The sequence below is a fragment of the Salvelinus alpinus genome, chromosome 34, assembly GCF_045679555.1.
Source record: "Salvelinus alpinus chromosome 34, SLU_Salpinus.1, whole genome shotgun sequence".
Lineage (NCBI taxonomy): Eukaryota > Metazoa > Chordata > Actinopteri > Salmoniformes > Salmonidae > Salvelinus > Salvelinus alpinus.
The window spans coordinates 17,882,229-17,899,526 of NC_092119.1; the positions used below are offsets into that span (position 1 = coordinate 17,882,229).

General features: G+C 42.2%; 1 protein-coding gene across 1 annotated transcript; it reads left to right on the forward strand.

Annotated features, from left to right (window-relative positions):
• The first annotated feature begins 545 nt into the window (after nt 1-545).
• On the forward strand, nt 546-16,701 carry LOC139563399 (HHIP-like protein 1). Its single transcript, XM_071382038.1, has 12 exons — nt 546-1,340; nt 3,441-3,673; nt 3,803-3,956; nt 4,201-4,460; nt 11,778-11,921; nt 12,132-12,278; nt 12,644-12,825; nt 13,750-13,876; nt 14,077-14,222; nt 14,453-14,534; nt 15,286-15,368; nt 15,743-16,701. The coding sequence occupies exons 1-12, from the start codon at nt 1,050-1,052 to the stop codon at nt 16,366-16,368; spliced, it is 2,475 nt and encodes an 824-aa protein (XP_071238139.1). The 5' UTR covers nt 546-1,049; the 3' UTR covers nt 16,369-16,701.
• Nucleotides 16,702-17,298: the final 597 nt, after the last annotated feature.

Genomic DNA, 17,298 nt, shown 5'->3' on the forward strand with positions numbered 1-17,298 from the left:
TTGGGCCATGTTGGGACCTTGTGCCAAAACAATATTTCAAGAATATTGTGTGAACAGGTTGCCATCTAGTGGCAAAGACAACATTGCACCAAAAACTGCAACGATGTTGCAACAAGGCAGTTGCATAAATGTTTTATTCCACCATGAAACACTATAGGCTACATTGTTGCAAAACCACTTCATGCATACGATGCATAATTTAGAAAAAAACCTGAGAATATCCGGACCAAACATAATTAAATGCTAGAACGAAATGGTTCTATCAAAGAAATACAATTATTGGTGTGGAATTAGAAATATATATTATTTGCAATCATGTGGAACATAATAATAAATTATCTAATTTAGCAATATTAATACTGTATTAACATATCTAAATGAGTGAATGTATTATTAGAATAATATAAGAGTGAGTTTATTGACTGACAGTCACAGAAGTCATATTTAGCATCTCCTAAGAACAGACACCAATTGATGTCATCCACAGAAGTGGAATAACTCCGGTGGATTTGTCTTCTGTTTATTGCATTAGGCTTCTTCTCAATGTTTTGATGCCTGTCTGAAAACAAACTGTCTCAGACAGGACTGTTACCATGACTTCCTCTCCTATTATTGTATTTTGTGCGGGTATCAAGGCAGATAGAGGATATGAATAGTAATAGTGGAGCAAAGATGAGTTACGTCTGCCATCAAGCACACTTACAAAACGGAGGAAACAGACAGCAAAATACTCTGCTGCGTTTCTTAAGACGGGGCCGGGACGGGTAGCACGAGAACTCTAAACTAGCCTATAGATAGGCTACAAAGATACGGAGACGACGTAATGTCTTGCGCGGTGGAATAACAAATTAAATGGACTGCATTCCGTCGAAAGTTGATTATTCAATATATAGAGCAAAGTGCAGTGAACCAATCGCTCTCTATCAAACACACAAGGCGTCTACGGGACTGTAGAACCGGAGGGAGCCTCGTTTTTTTGCTGGTTTGCATACATTTCTGATCCATGAGGTTCAAGGGGGGCACTTTAAGTGACCTGAAGTAACGTCAGAATGTTGTATTGTTGTGATTTACTCGGCCGTGTTTGGCACTCACCGATCATTCGGTTATATTTGTTGGCATTTTTTATAGCACCTGTGTTCTTACACCCACAATGTTTGGATTTCAAGCCCCCCTTCAAGCCTCAAGATGACCTCCAGTTCTGCGCAATGTACAGGAACTTCGGCTGCTGCGACTCTGCCAAGGACAAGGAATTGATGGCTAAATTCTATAAGATCATGGACAATTTCGACTATTATGGATATGCCAGCTGTGCTGGGTATGTGCAGGACCTTCTCTGCCAGGTAAGCAAAGCGCGGGTAAAGGTCGTTACTTGGTTGTTTTCAGAATTACATCATCCATCTGTTCTTGGCAAGTCCCGGCATGTTTGTAGAGGCATATTCTTGCTATACAGAGGCACTTATTAGAAATAAAATGGTCTGGTCTGACTTTCGTTTTTAGGCACTGGCATAGCCTGGCCCACAAGACGGGCTTTGGGACCCCCAACCCAAAGCTTTGTTGGGGTCCCCGAGGCCTCCCAGATAGCATATGAACACTTCATAAGCCATTTTTTTTATTACAGGAAATTAGCATTAAAACGTCAAAATGTATGCTCTGCCTCATGGCAAAATGTGTAGAATAGCATGAGATTAACTATACAACCGGGGACAGGCTTTACGGACATGCCTGGTGCCCAAATTTATGATTTTGGTCCAAAATGAGAGGTTTGTGGAACAGCGAGAGTCAGGTGGAGACAAACAAATTCGGTTCATTCAGTTCAGTCAATCATCCCGATGAGCCCTTCCCAGCTAGCTAGTTTATGCTTGTGGATAGAAACTTAAGCGAGAATTTGAAACTTGTTTACCAAAGTTGGGACTTGGGAGTGTTGAAAATCATTCCGTTTTTATCGGAGTATTTTTTAAATATTTTTTTTACAAAAACATAACAGTAGACGTTAAGGCTATAGTTGTACATGTTTTGGAGTGCTGTCACTCTTGCCACACTATCTAGCAACACTGAACAAAAGTATCAATGCAACATTTTACTGAGACGGCCTACCGTCTACAATGACGGCCTACCCAGCCAAACTCGGACGACGCTGGGCCAATTGTGCGCTGCCCTATGGGACTCCCAATCGCAGCCGGATGTGATGCAGCCTGGATTCGAACCAGCAGGTACTGCAGCGACGCCTGTTGCACAGAGATGCAGTGCCTTAGACCGCTGAGCTACTCGGGAGCCCATAAGGAAAACAGTTAATTAAAATACATAAATGAGGCTCTAATCTATGGATTTCACATGACTGGGAATACAGATATGCATATGTTGGTTACAGATACCTTAAAAAAAAAGGTAGGGACATGGATCAGAAAACCGGTCAGTATCTGGTGTGACCACCATTTGCCTCATGTAGCGCGACACATCTCCTTCACATAGTTGATCATGATGTTCATTGTGGCCTGTGGAATGTTGTCCCACTCCTCTTCAATAGCTGTACAAAGTTGCTGGATATAGACGGGAACTGGAACACGCTGTCGTACACGTCAATCCAGAGCATCCCAAACATGCTCTATGGGTGACATGTCTGGTAAGTATGCAGGCCATGGAAGAACTGGGACATTTTCAGCTTCCAGGAATTGTGTACAAGTCCTTGCAAAATGGGGCTGTGCATTATCATGTTGAAACATGAGATGATGGCGGCGGATGAATGGCACGACAATGGGCCTCAGGATCTTGTCACAGTATCTCTGTGCATTAAAATTGCTATTGATAAAATGCAATTGTGTTCGTTGAAGAAGCCGGGTGTGGAGGTCCTGGGCTGGCGTGGTTACACGTCGAGTGCGGTTTTGAGGTTGGTTGGACGTACTGCCAAATTCTATAAAACAATGTTGGAGGTGGCTTATGGTAGAGAAATTAACAATAAATTATCTGGCAACAGCTCTGGTGGACATTCCTGCAGTAAGCATGCCAATTGCATGTTCCCTCAAAACATGAGACATCTGTGGCATTGTGTTGTGTGGCAAAACTGCACATTTTAGAGTGGCCTTTTATTGTCCCCAGCACAAGGTGCGCCTGTCTAATAATCATGCTGTTTAATCAGCTTCTTGATATGCCACACCTGTCAGGTGGATGGAATATCTTGGCAAAGGAGAAATGCTCACTAACAGGGGTGTAAACAAATTTGTGCACAAAATTTGAGAGAAATAAACTTAAACTGCTAAGATGCATGTTGTCATAACAAGCGTATCTCCTCAAATCTAAAGTGTATTTGCTTCACAGAACCAGGCAAAATGTATAAGATGACAGGGGGGCTGCCCAAATGAAAGCGTTTGGTTGATCCCTGACTCCCTTCTCACTTCTCCATTTTCTCCACCTTCCCCATTCCCTTTCTTTTTCCCCTCCTTCAGGAATGCTCTCCATATGCTGCTCACCTCTTTGATGCTGAGGACCCCAGCACCCCTATCAGAACCCTCCCTGGCCTCTGCCCTGACTACTGTTCACAGTTCTGGCTCAAATGCCGTTCCACCATCACCTTGCTCTCCGACGACCCGCAGCTAGCCGAAGCCGAGCCGAACCAGGACCGCTTCTGCCAGCACCTGGAGCTGGAGGACCCAGACTACTGTTACCCACACCTTCTCAGGTGGGGCTTCCAAGGGTTTGCTTGGAATTGGGGGTGGGGTAGGGCAAATGTTAATTTTTTTTATGGGATTCTTATTGACTGTACAGTTTAATTGATTCAATTAAAAAACATTTGTACACACCTCCTCAGCAACGAACAGCTGACACAGAACTTGGGCCGGGTGCGGGCCGACCCCGAGGGTTGCCTGCAGCTCTGCCTGGAGGAAATAGCCAATGGCCTGCGGAACCCTCTGGCCATGGTTTACGCCAACGACGGAACACACCGCTTCTTTATAGCAGAGCAGGTGTGTGTGCTCACTTTCCTTTAACAGTTTTTGTATTGCATTGTGGTATAATAGGGGCGGTTTCTCATGCAGACACAGATTAAACCAAGTCCTGACCTGGCCTCAAAAATAAGCTCAATGGAGAAAAGTTTAATCTGCATCCTGGAAACCACCCTATAGTGTATTGATTTGGTGTATTTTGTTGTATGTATATGTTGGCCTCACAAAAATGAATTTCCGTAATAAAGTTATTATCGTATGGTAGGTTGGTCTGGTGTGGACGTACCTGCCCGATCGCTCCAAGCTGGAGACGCCGTTCCTGAACATCACCAAGGCCGTTCTGACGTCGCCCTGGGAGGGGGACGAGAGGGGCTTCCTGGGCATGACCTTTCACCCCAACTACAAGTACAACAGGAAGCTATATGTATACTACTCCGTGGAGATTGGCTTCGATGAGAGGATCAGGATCAGCGAGTTCCGCGTCTCCCCCAGCGACATGAACGTGGTGGACCACGGGTCTGAGAGGTACAGTTATGTGCAGTGTGTTGTGTTGTGGCCCCAAAAATGGCTGCTGAATGCGCATTACCCCATTAGCACACGTCCTGATCATTCTTTTTCTCCATGTTCTGTAAAGGGGTCTACACACTACCGAGGCAGCCCTTACAGAAAAAACAGGCTTCTGGCAAACTGTTGCGGCAAACCTTTGGGCCAGCTCATATTTTCACATGCAGTTAATTGTGTGGTAAACTGTTGCGGCAAATTTGCATCGACTTGTGAACTTCTGGCAAACAATTCTGGGAAACTTGTGGCAAACATTTTACTGTTTGCTGCAAATTTGCTGCAAATTTGCTGCAAACTCAATATGAATATGCAAATTAGATCAGGTTTTTGGTTCCCTTGTGTTAACAACATTTAAATGTTGTATCTACATATTCCAATCACATATCGCTTTAAATGAACTTGCTTCTCACAGAGAACTAAACATATGAAATGTACTAAATATACTAAGCATGTATTCAATGTCTTAACAGATCAAAATAAATCAAATACAACTTGAAATCGTCTGCATGCTAATGGAGAAAAGAGCAAAGACTGGATAATTCCCAAATAAATTGTTTATTTAATATTTTTATGTAGCTACAACATTTACATGAGAGAAATGTGAACACGATGGGTATGTTGACCTTACGACATTTAAAGGGGCAACTACAGAATTTACATGAGCCAAGTGTTAAAACCTTTTCTCAATAGGGGGTGCTGTTTACACTTTGTAGATTTTTCGTTCCCAGATTAAACTGCCTCGTACTCAATTCTTGCTCGTACAATATGCATATTATTATTACTATTGGATAGAAAACACTCTCTAGTTTCTAAAACCGTTTGAATTATTTCTCTGAGTGAAACAGAACTCATTCTACAGCACACTTCCTGTCAAGAAGTGAGATTTCTGAAATTGAGGTCTCTGTTCCAGGGTCGGTTTATAAATTCCCTTATAAGCTATGGGGCTACATGCACTGCATACGCCTTCCCCTAGATGTCAGTAAGCGGTGAGACTTTGAATGGAGCGGATAGCACCATCTGGGGGAGTATAAAACCTCTTGGAACGGAAGTACCGACCTTTTCGACGAGGCGCCTGACGCATGAGGGACACCGGCATGGCGTCTTCAAAAGCTTTCGGTTTAGCAGTTCTATATCTCCGGCTCTGATTTAATTAGTTTTTTGTCTTAAAAACTTCATAAGGTAGTTAATTTAAACCGACTTATAGCAGTTTATATCAGTTTATTGCGATTTTCTGGAGTTTCTTTGTCAGGCGTTATCACGAGTTGGGGACCTCTCCGGTACATCGGCGTTAGCAGCTAATTTCTACAGGAGTAGAGGACATCTTTCAACCAAAAGACGATTGTTCTGGACAAAGGACCACTTGCCCAAGATTCTGATGGAAGATCATCCAAAAGTTAATTCGTACTTCTGTGGAACAATGTAAAATTATTAGTCCGCCATTAATTTCGGCATGGTCTCGCTGTAACGCACGCTGTATGTCGAGTAACGTTAATTTAAAAAATCTAACACAGCGGTTGCATTAAGAACTACTGTATCTTTCATTTGCTGTCCAACCTGTATTTTTTAGTCAAGTTTATGATTAGTTATCGATTAGATTAGGTGCCTCTCCAAGATGGCGCCGGACAGATTGCCTGAAATGTTGCTACTAATCACATTGTATAACCACGATTTGTGCCACTAAATATGCACATTTTCGAACAAATCCTATATGCATTGTGTAATATGATGTTACAGGACTGTCATCTGATGAAGTATATGAAGGTTAGTCAAAAATTATATATCTTTTGCTGGTTTGTTAGGATCGCTAACCTTTGCTGCTGGTAAACGGCTTGTGTTTCTGGCTATTGTGGTAAGCTAATATAATGCTATATTGTGTTTTCGCTGTAAAACACTTAAAAAATCTGAAATATTGGCTGGATTCACAAGATGTTGGTCTTTCATTTGCTGTACGCTGTGTATTATTCAGAAAAGTTTTATGATGAGTATTTAGGTATTTGACGTTGGTCTCTGTAATTATTCTGGCTGCTTCGGCACTATTTCAGATTGCAGCTGCAATGTAGAACTGTGATTTATACCTGAAATATGCACATTTTTCTAACAAAACATATGCTATACAATAAATATGTTATTAGACTGTCATCTGATGAAGTTGTTTCTTGGTTAGTGGCTATTTATATCTTTATTTGGTCGAAATTGTGATAGCTACCTATGCAGGAAAAAAATGGTGGGAAAAAAAAGTTGTGTCTTTTGCTATCGTGGTTAGCTAATAGATTTACATATTGTGTCTTCCCTGTAAAACATTTTAAAAATCAGAAATGATGGCTGGATTCACAAGATGTGTATCTTTCATCTGGTGTCTTGGACTTGTGATTTAATGATATTTAGATGCTAGTATTTACTTGTGACGCTATGCTAGGCTATGCTAGTCAGCTTTTTTACTGATGGGGGTGCTCCCGGATCCGGGATTGGGACCAATTAGAAGTTAACTGAGAAATAGCTTTCAACCAATGGAAGTTTAAAAGATAATAAACAACATTTTAATAATTTAAACAACAAAAACTAAATCAAACCCAGTTCAGAACTATTGCCTTTTTGAGTGAACTTTGGAGATGGCGGCCCTGTGGAAGTCCTTCGTCCAAAGCTTGTTGAATGTATGCACTGAAACAATCAGTAAACACCAAACTAAAACAAAATTAGAATACTGAAAACAATTACTGAAAACATTTTCTATTTTGGCATCTTAAAAGGTAGACTCAGCAGCTAATGGGCGGGTTTGGCTTTGTAAAAACGAGGTCAGCTGTTACAAACTTGCCTTGATGTTGCTATGCTTCTAACTAAAACTGGCATTCTATATATTTTTCAGCAAGGAAACAATGTTTCTGCTATGCAATGTAAATGCTATATAAACAGGCAATGTAGCTAGCATAAACTGGGACTTAAGCATACAAAATCTACCTTTAAATGTGTGGCCAACTGTTCCTAGAGAACCACAGTATACAAGATTTCAAGTCTCAAAACAATTGATGCAAACTAATCAACTAATTATGATATTCAATCTAGACTGTAACTTCCTTATTAAGAGACAGTTGTCTACTAGTGGTCTCTTCTTCCTTACTCAGGTGTATAAGGCTTGGGTGGAAGAAAAGCAACATAAAATTGAGTTATGCCTAATATGGCAATTCATATTATTTTTTCCAAAATGAATTATTGTTAACTGACATCTCAAAGCCATCCATGCAAGAAGCCTTGACCTGGTGCACACATATTTCTGTCTTCAGTTTGATTGAAAGCCTCAATCTGACTTTTTTAGTTGTAACTGATTGCTTCTAGAAAGAGAGAAGGAACAACACATGATCAAGATGTGCTAGCTACTAGATTAAAGCATTAAATATCTAATTGTTACAAAGAATGAATGTTTGGGCTACATTTATGAGCATGATGTAATATTAGCATTATATTTGTCTATTGTTGTATATTTATGTCACGTTCCTGACCTGTTTTCATTTGTTTTGTATTTGTTTTAGTTGGTCAGGGCGTGAGTTGGGTGGGTTGGTCTAGGTTTGATTTTCTATGTTGGGATTTTGTGTTCGGCCTGGTATGATTCTCAATCAGAGACAATCGTTGTCCCTGATTGAGAATCATACTTAGGCAGCCTGGGTTTCACTTGTGTTTTGTGGGTGTTTGTTCCTGTGTCTGTGTTTGGGCCACACGGGACTGTTTCGGGTTTGTCACGTTTGTTGGTTTTTGTATTTTGAAGTGTTTTGTTGTTTTTTCATTAAATAATGAACACTTACCACTCTGCTTCTTGGTCCGATCCATGCTCCTCCTCGTCTGAGGAGGAGAACGACTACGACAGCCGTTACAATTTATATATACACAAACATATACACAGTGCATTCGGAAAGTATTCAGATCCCTTGACTTTTTCCACATTTTGTTACGTTACGGACTTATTCTAAAATGGATTATTTTTTTAAATTATCCTCATCAATCTACACACAATACCCATAATGCAAAGCCAAAACAGGTTTTTTGAATTTTTAGCAAATGTATTAAATCAAAAAAACGGTAATACCTTATTTACATAAGTATTCAGACCCTTTGCTATGAGCCTGGAATCGTACTACACTGGCTCCGACACTCATCGGATGTGGCAGGGCTTGCAAATTACATACTACAAAGGGAAGCACAGCCGCGAGCTGCCCAGTGACATGAGCCTACCAGACGAGCTAAATTACTTCTATGCTCGCTTCGAAGCAAGCAACACTGAAGCATGCATGAGATCATCAGCTGTTCCAGACGACTGTGTGATCACGCTCTCCGTAGCTGATGTGAGTAAGACCTTTAAACAGGTCAACATTCACAAGGCCACAGGGCCAGACGGATTACCAGGACATGTACTCCAAGCATGCGCGGACCAACTGGCAAGTGGCTTTACTGACATTTTCAACCTGTCCCTGACTGAGTCTGTAATACCAACATGTTTCAAGCAGACCACCATAGTCCCTGTGCCCAAGAACACTAAGGTGACCTGCCTAAATGACTACCGACCCTTAGCACTCACGTCTGTAGCCATGAATTGCTTTGAAAGGTTGGTCATGGCTCACATCAACACCATTATCCCAGAAACCCTAGACCCACTCCAGTTTACATACCACCCTAACAGATCGACAGAAGAAGCAATCTCAATTGCACTCCACACTGCCCTTTCCCACCTGGACAAAAGGAACACCTATGTGAGAATGCTATTCAATGACTACAGCTCAGCGTTCAACACCATAGTGCCCTCAAAGCTCATCACTAAACTAAGGACCCTGGGACTAAACACCTCCCTCTGCAACTGGATCCTGGACTTACTGATGGGCCCAGGTGGTAAGGGTAGGTAACAACACATCTGCCACGCTGATCCTCAACACGGGGGCCCCTCAGGGGTGCGTACTCAGTCCCCTCCTGTACTCCCTGTTCACTCATGACTGCATGGCCAGGCACGACTCCAACACCATCATTAAGTTTGCCGATGACACAACGGTGGTAGGCCTGATCACCGACAACGATGAGACAGCCTATAGGGAGGAGGTCAGAGACCTGGCCGTGTGGTGCCAGGATAACCTCTCCCTCAACGTGATTAAGACAAAGGAGATGATTGTGGACTACGGGAAAAGGAGAACGGAGCACGCCCCCATTCTCATTGACGGGGCTGTAGTGGAGCAGGTTGAGAGCTTCAAGTTCCTTGGTGTCCACATCACTAACAAACTGTCATCGTCCAAACACACCAAGACAATCGTGAAGAGGGCACGACAAAGCCTATTCCCCTTCAGGAGACTGAAAAGATTTGGCATGGGTCCTCAGATCCTCAAAAAGTTACATTGACTCTATACCAGTACCCATACTGTAGCCTCGCTGCTGTTATTTTACTGCTGCTTTTTGCCTAGTGGTTAGAGCGTTGGCCAGTAACCGAAAGGCATTATCATGCTGAAACATGAGGTGATGGCAACGGATGAATGGCAAGCTAATGGGCCTCAGAATCTCTTCACAGTATCTCTGTACATTCAAATTGCCATCAATAAAATGCTATTGTGTACATTGTCCGCAGCTTATTCCTGCCGATACCATAACCCCACCGCCACCATGGGGCACTCTGAACACAACATTGACATCAGCAAACCGCTCGCCTGTCACGACTTCCGCCGAAGTCGGTCCCTCTCCTTGTTCGGGCGGCGTTCGGCGGTCGACGTCACCGGCCTTCTAGCTACACACAGACTCATTACATCACCCACACGACACTGTCTGCCATCTGCCCGGTAAAGTTGAAACTGGGATTCATCTGTGAGGAGCACACTTCTCCAGCATGCCGGTGGCCATCGAAGGTGAGCACTTGCCCACAGAAGTCCGTTATGATGCCAAACTGCAGTTAGGTCGAGGACGCGGAGGAGCTTCCCTGAGACGGTTTCTGACAGTTTGTGCAGAAATTATTTGGTTGCACAAACCCACAGTTTTATCAGCTGTCCAGAGGGCTGGTCTCAGATGATCATGCAGGTGAAGAAGCCGGATGTGGAGGTCCTGGGCTGCCATGGTTACACGTGGTCTGGGGTTGTGAGGCCGGTTGGACATACTGCCAAATTTTCTAAAATGACAATGGAGGCTGCTTATGGTAGAAAAAAATAACATTCAATTTCTGGCAACAGCTCTGGTGGACATTCCTGCAGTCAGCATGCCAGTTGCATGCTCCCTCAACTTGAGACATCAATGGCATTGTGTTGTGTGACAAAACTGCACATTTCAGAATGGCCTTTTATTTCCCCCAGCACAAGGTGCACATATGTAATGATCACGCTGTTTAATCAGCTTCTTGATATGGCACACCTGTCAGGTGGATGGATTATCTTGGCAAAAGAGAAGTGCTCACTAACAGGGATGTAAACAAATTTATGCACAAAATTTGAGAGAAATACACTTTTTGTGCATATGGAACATTTCTGGGATCTTTTATTTGAGCTCATGAAACATGGGACCAACACTGTACATGTTGCGTTTATATTTTTGTTCAGTGTAGAATTCCCCCCAAAATGTAATTTGTTGAGAAGTAATAACTAATGCTACATGGTAAAAACAGCTGGTAGCCATGAGCCATTTCGCCATGATATGATGACATTCTATTTTTAGCTGATATGGGAGAAAATACATTGAAACAGCATATCAAATTGGGATAATGTTGTAGGTTATACTGGCGAGTAGACAATAAGAATATTTGCCAGTGCTAATTATTTATAAATCTTGTTATTTCAAATGGAGGAGATGTGGGAAGCTAAAAGGCTAGCTTTCTTGCTGTTTTTAGCCAGCTGGCCAGCAAGCTGCTAGCGGATATATCTACAGCCTACTGGGAGGCACAAAACAGGGTAATGTAAATCAAACTTAAACTTTCATTACATAGGCCTAGCTATTCCTTAAATATGCAGTTGGTTTTCTTTCAAATGGAAAACATTACTGTGGTGATGTTTTCAACGTGATTCTTCTTTGCCCAACTCAAATGGAAAGACAACAGAAAAATCTCTGCTATCGCCCTCTGGCGAACGTTGCTATTTTGAGAGTCTAGAAACGCATGGACCAGCGAGGTATCATGTTACCAAAAGTGTCTGCTTCTCCAAAAATCGGACTGTGTCTTTGCACAGAAATTCTATGGGAGGTTTCTCTATAAGACGTTTTGCTCAAACAAAATCTATGCCAATACGTTTACTGTATGATCTTCTACCACTGATTTCTCTGTGTCCAACACTTTCTCAGGATCATTCTGGAGGTTGACGAGCCTGCGTCCAATCACAACGGAGGAATGGTGATGTTTGCTGATGACGGTTACCTGTACATTTTCACTGGAGACGGGGGCATGGCTGGTGACCCCTTTGGGAAATATGGAAACTCTCAGAACAAGTGAGAGAAGAGAGGAAAACTTGTGGAACTCACATTGAATCATATAACTTGAACAATTAGTTACAGCTGTTAACATTAACACTGTTGCTAATAATACGTTACTTGTATTTACATTTTTTAAAAACATTAAAAACCACAAAGACAATCAGTAATCTTACTTACAGAAAGACACAGTGTTATGTTCCACATTAATTCTGCTGTCTTCTGCAGGTCAGCCCTGTTAGGCAAAGTTCTCCGGATCGATGTTGATGACAATGACAGAGGTCCCCTGTACAGGATCCCTTCTGACAACCCGTTCGTGCATGAGCGCGGGGCGCGCCCTGAGGTCTATGCTTACGGGGTGCGCAACATGTGGAGGTGCTCCTTTTTCCCACAACTTTACAACGTAATATGCTTTCATTCATGAAACATTACACTGACAACTAAACAAGTAAGAGTTTACATTAGTGCATGGAATGAATAAGTAATAACTTAGTTATAAAGTGTAAACTAGTTGTAATTATTTAAGTATATATTTTTTTGTGTAATTACTTAATTTCTTAAAGGTATTTTCTGACTTTATTGAACACATAGACAGAGGATGACAGTGGGGAAAGATAGAGAGAGGTTGTGTCAAAGGGAAGTAGGTGAGATTCAAACCTATGCCGACACGGTAGACCGCTAGACCTAGGCCACACTTAAGTTGTTTTATTGGTCGACTTGTTCTTGTTTCTCCCATGGAGGTGTTCTGTGGACCGGGGGGACCCCCTGACTAAGGAGGGCAAGGGACGCATCTTCTGCGGGGACGTGGGACAGAACAAGTTTGAGGAGATTGACATCATAGAGAAGGGAAGGAACTACGGCTGGAGGGCCAAAGAGGGGTTCTCCTGTTATGACAAGAAGCTGTGCACCAACAGCTCTCTAGGTGGGCATCCTGTAGTTTAGCCTAATCCAAGATGAGTTTGTACTGTATAGACAACTCCAATGCTAATTTTCTTGCCGGCATCCTGTAGTTTAGCCTAATCCAAGATGTATTTATTTATTATTTCACCTTTATTTAACCAGTTCTCATTTACAACCAAGATAAAGCAAAGCAGTGCGACACAAACAACACAGAGTTACACATGGAATAAACAAACGTACAGTCAATAACACAATAGAAAAGTCTATATACAGTGTGTGCAAATTAAGTAAGATTAGGGAGGTAAGGCAATAAATAGGCCATAGTGGCGAAATAATTACAATTGAGCAATTAAACACTGGAGTGATCAATGTGCAAAAGATGAATGTGCAAGTAGAGATACTGGGGTGCAAAGGAGCAACAAAAAAAATCACAATATGGGGATGAGGTAGTTAGGTGGGCTATTTACAGATGGGCTATGTACAGGTGCAATGATCTGTAAGCTGCTCTGACAGGTGATGCTTAAAGTTAGTGAGGGAGATATGAGTCTCCAGCTTCAGTGATTTTTGCAATTCGTTCCAGTCATTGGCAGCAGAGAACTGGAAGGAAAGATGAGTTTGTGCTGTATAGCCAACTCCAATGCTCATCGTCATGCTGGAATCCTGTGGCTGGGTCACGGTGTGTTTTGTTCTGTGATTTCCTTCAGTTGTTTTATTTTGAACTGTACTTTATTTATCCTTAGACAGTAATGGAACCAGAGTGGGAAGAGATGGGAAGGGTGGATGTGACGTGGGGATTGAACCCCGGTCTCCAGGGTCATTATGTGCTTAGAAGGGAAGCGCTCCCTAGGGAATAAGCAGGAAATCCGGGAATCCTCCAGATCAGGATTTCCGGAAATTCACAGGCTCTGCACGAAGTCTCTTATCTCCTACTTCTGTTCTCTTCCAGATGATGTACTCCCCATCTATGCCTACCCTCACAAGATGGGCAAGTCTGTGACTGGTGGCTATGTGTACAGAGGCTGTGAATACCCCAATCTGAACGGCATGTACATATTTGGAGACTTTATGAGCGGGTAAGGCTCCTTACTGTACGTGTTCATAATTTTAAGTTCAATCCAAATCCTAAAAGGGTTTATGGATGTTTATACTGTACAGCAGGTGTTTTTTAAAAATATATTCAGAAGGTTGTGTTTTATGTTTTCGTATATAGCCTATAAGGAAAGCAAACAGAAAAATTTAATAAATTCTAACATGTAGAGTCTCTTCCCTATAGGCGTATGATGAGCCTCCGGGAGAATAAGAACACAGGTCAGTGGGACTACCATGAGATCTGTATGGGCATGGGTCTGACCTGTGCCTTCCCTGGCTTAATCAACAACTACTACCAGTACATCATCTCATTTGCGGAGGACGAGGCAGGTAGGAGGAGTCACATTAAAGCTATTTTTGTTTGCTCTTGGTCACAGGCAATGGAAAAGGTTTTTTAAGCATCAGATCTCTAGGCTGCAGACATTATGCCATTTTCCCAAACCAAGATTAAGCCTAGTCCTGGACTAAAAATCATGCTCATTAGAGAATCAAATCAAGTCCAGGAAACTAGCTAGATTTTAAATTACTGAAGGTGACATTTGTTTTTTCTGTCTCAACAGGAGAACTGTACTTCATGTCAACTGGAGTGCCCAGTGCCACATCTCCCACCGGTGTGGTTTACAAACTGGTGGATCCCTCAAGGTAAGGATTTAAAGCCATAATCTGCCATTTCAACAGCCTGACCCTGCCACTGTTTGGTAAAGTGAGGTTTTAACTAAGTTTAGTGGCCAACTGCTCTTCTCTTGAAGATGGCAGAAGCCTAGCAACACTGTCATAGACACTATTTTTAAAAGAGACAGACTAAACATATCTATGAAACATGTTGAGCATCAGTTCATGATTACTGATCTGGTTATTTTAAATCAGAAGAATGTGCCTGTAGTTCTTAATATGATTTCTATGGTCAATTCAGTCTCTGTGTGTTCTGTGTTCCTATAGCAAAACTGCTGATGAACGGTATTCTTTCTCTGATTTGGTGATTGTTGAGGTTTTCTTACCCTCTGTCGAGGTTGGCTCACCCTCCCTTTCACCAGATTTCTAGGTGAAAGAAGCGGTGTGAAACTCTCTCTTTCTCACACTCCCTCTCTCTCTTGCTCTCTCTCTCTGTTGGCTGCTGCACTATATACGATTGTGTCAAGTTATTTGTTTTTCACTCACTCATGAAGCTGATTTTAATTAGTCTCTACCACAGCAATGTTTGGAAAGGGAAGAGTAGAATAGGCCTTCAGCCTTATTTTGGCAAAGAGACCAGCTGAAACCTAATCAAATACATCTAAAGAGCCAAGGTCTCAACAGAGTCTGATGAAACTGGTGCAAACCTCTGACTACTCACCCTTTGATTTAGTTTTCTTCCCAGCTGAAGACTTTTCTTTTTGTCTTTTGTCTTTTTTAGACGGGCACCGCCAAGACAATGCCACTATGACCCGCTGCCTGTCAGAGTGAAGAGCAAGCTCATCAAGTTCAAACCAAAGGAAAGTGAGTATGCTGGCTGTCAACATTAATGTCTGTCTGTCTGTCTGTCTGTCTGTCTGTCTGTCTGTCTGTCTGTCTGTCTGCTTTTATTTTGTTTGTTTTATTTTGCCACCTTTGCTCAATCATTCACTTATGTCAGTAAAATACACACTAGACCTCACTGCTTCAATTAGATTATTCACTTCATCGTCAATTCACAGATCATTAAGTAATTTGAGAGATGTTTTTAGACCTCTGAGAATGCCAGATTCCTATTAAACTTTTATTACACTGTAGATAGGCCTACATGCTAATTATAACTAACTATAATTATAATTATCTCCCACAACTATACATTAGGCTTGTCCATGTAGTTATCCAATCCTTATATCCTACAGCATTAACAGGAGTTGAACTACCGACCAAGCAACCAAATCTCTCCCCGCAAGAAGAGCCCGTCAGACCCCATCCCACTGAGTCTGCAGCAAGCGAGTCCGACAAGGACTGGCTTCAGGAGCTCATGGACATTCTGAAGGAGCAAGAGGCTGCCGCCGTCACCACCACACTTCCTCCAACCACAACCACAACCAAACCACCCAGGCACACACAACGAAAAAATCGCAGGAAGAAGGGCAAGCATCGGTCAGAGAGCGGGTCGGCATCAGCAGCTGTGCCACAGAATGGGGTGGTGAGACTGGCGGGGGACGAGCAGGGGCGGGACGACCGGGGGAGGGTGGAGATCTTCGCCAACGGGGAGTGGGGTACGGTGTGCGACGACCTGTGGAATACGAAGAACGCAGCAGTGGTTTGTCGACAGCTGGGGTTCCGGTTCGCCCTGAAGGCATCCAAACACTCTGAGTTTGGAGAAGGGAAGAGTCTCCGGATTCTTCTGGATGATGTACAGTGTGAGGGGACAGAGGAGAGCCTGCTGGGCTGTCAACACACAGGCGTAGGTCTGCATAACTGTGCCCATTACGAGGACGCAGGGGTGATATGCGGGAACTCGGACTACGTAGATGCCTAGAAATGAGAGTCCATTGAATTTATTCCTGACTGTGGCCTAAGTGATTGTAACTAAAACCAAGGAATATTGCTGTCTAACTTTTGACTAATTGTTATCAATGGTGGCACTTATAGGTCTACCTCTTTCATTAAGGTAATATAATGCTGATTTAATTGCTGTGTTAGTCTTAAAGGGTTTTTATTTGAATGGAAGGTTTTGCTAATGCAAGACATTGTCTTCTCTAAATCAAATTAATCTAAACAGTTTTTCAATGAATGTATAAGGAATACCAGGTTATTTAATACTCACTCATGATCACATACTGAAATAAATTATCCAACCAGTCTCACAAGATATGTGCTCAGTTGACATGGAAAAACATACAGTATATATATACAGTACCAGTCAAAAGTTGTGACACACCTACTCATTCAAGGCTTTTTCTTTATTTTTTTCTACATAGTAGAATAATAGTGAAGACATCAAAACTATGAAATAACACATATGGAATCCTGTAGTAACCAATTTTTTTTAAACAAATCTAAATATATTTTATATTTGAGATTCTTCAAAGTAGCCAACCCTTTGCCTTGTTGACAGCTTTGCACACAATTGGCATTCTCTCAACCAGATTCATGAGGTAGTCACCTGGAATGCATTTCAATTAACACATGTGCCTTGTTAAAGTTAATTTGTGGAATTTCTTTCCTTAATGCGTTTGAGCCAATCAGTTGTGTTGTGAGAAGGTAGGGTTGGTATACAGTGTTAATTTAATAGAGAGAGAGTTTGTGTTAAAGTCTGATTGTTTTTGCCGTTGCTTTTTTTGTTTTGTTATTTCACTTGCTTAGGCAATGTAAACACGTTTGCCATGCCAATAAAGCGACTTTGGAATTAAGTTAGAGGGAGAGAGAGAGAGAGTAGAGAGAGAGAGAGAGAGAGATGGGATAAAGG

Bases quoted from the DNA above. Each gene is read 5' to 3' on its own strand.
- LOC139563399 (XM_071382038.1), top strand. From the start codon at position 1,050: ATGTTGTATTGTTGTGATTTACTCGGCCGTGTTTGGCACTCACCGATC. The intron at 12,279-12,643 runs GTGCTCCTTTTT...TCTCCCATGGAG, and splicing joins GGGGTGCGCAACATGTGGAG to GTGTTCTGTGGACCGGGGGG. The intron at 14,535-15,285 runs GTAAGGATTTAA...TGTCTTTTTTAG, and splicing joins AAACTGGTGGATCCCTCAAG to ACGGGCACCGCCAAGACAAT.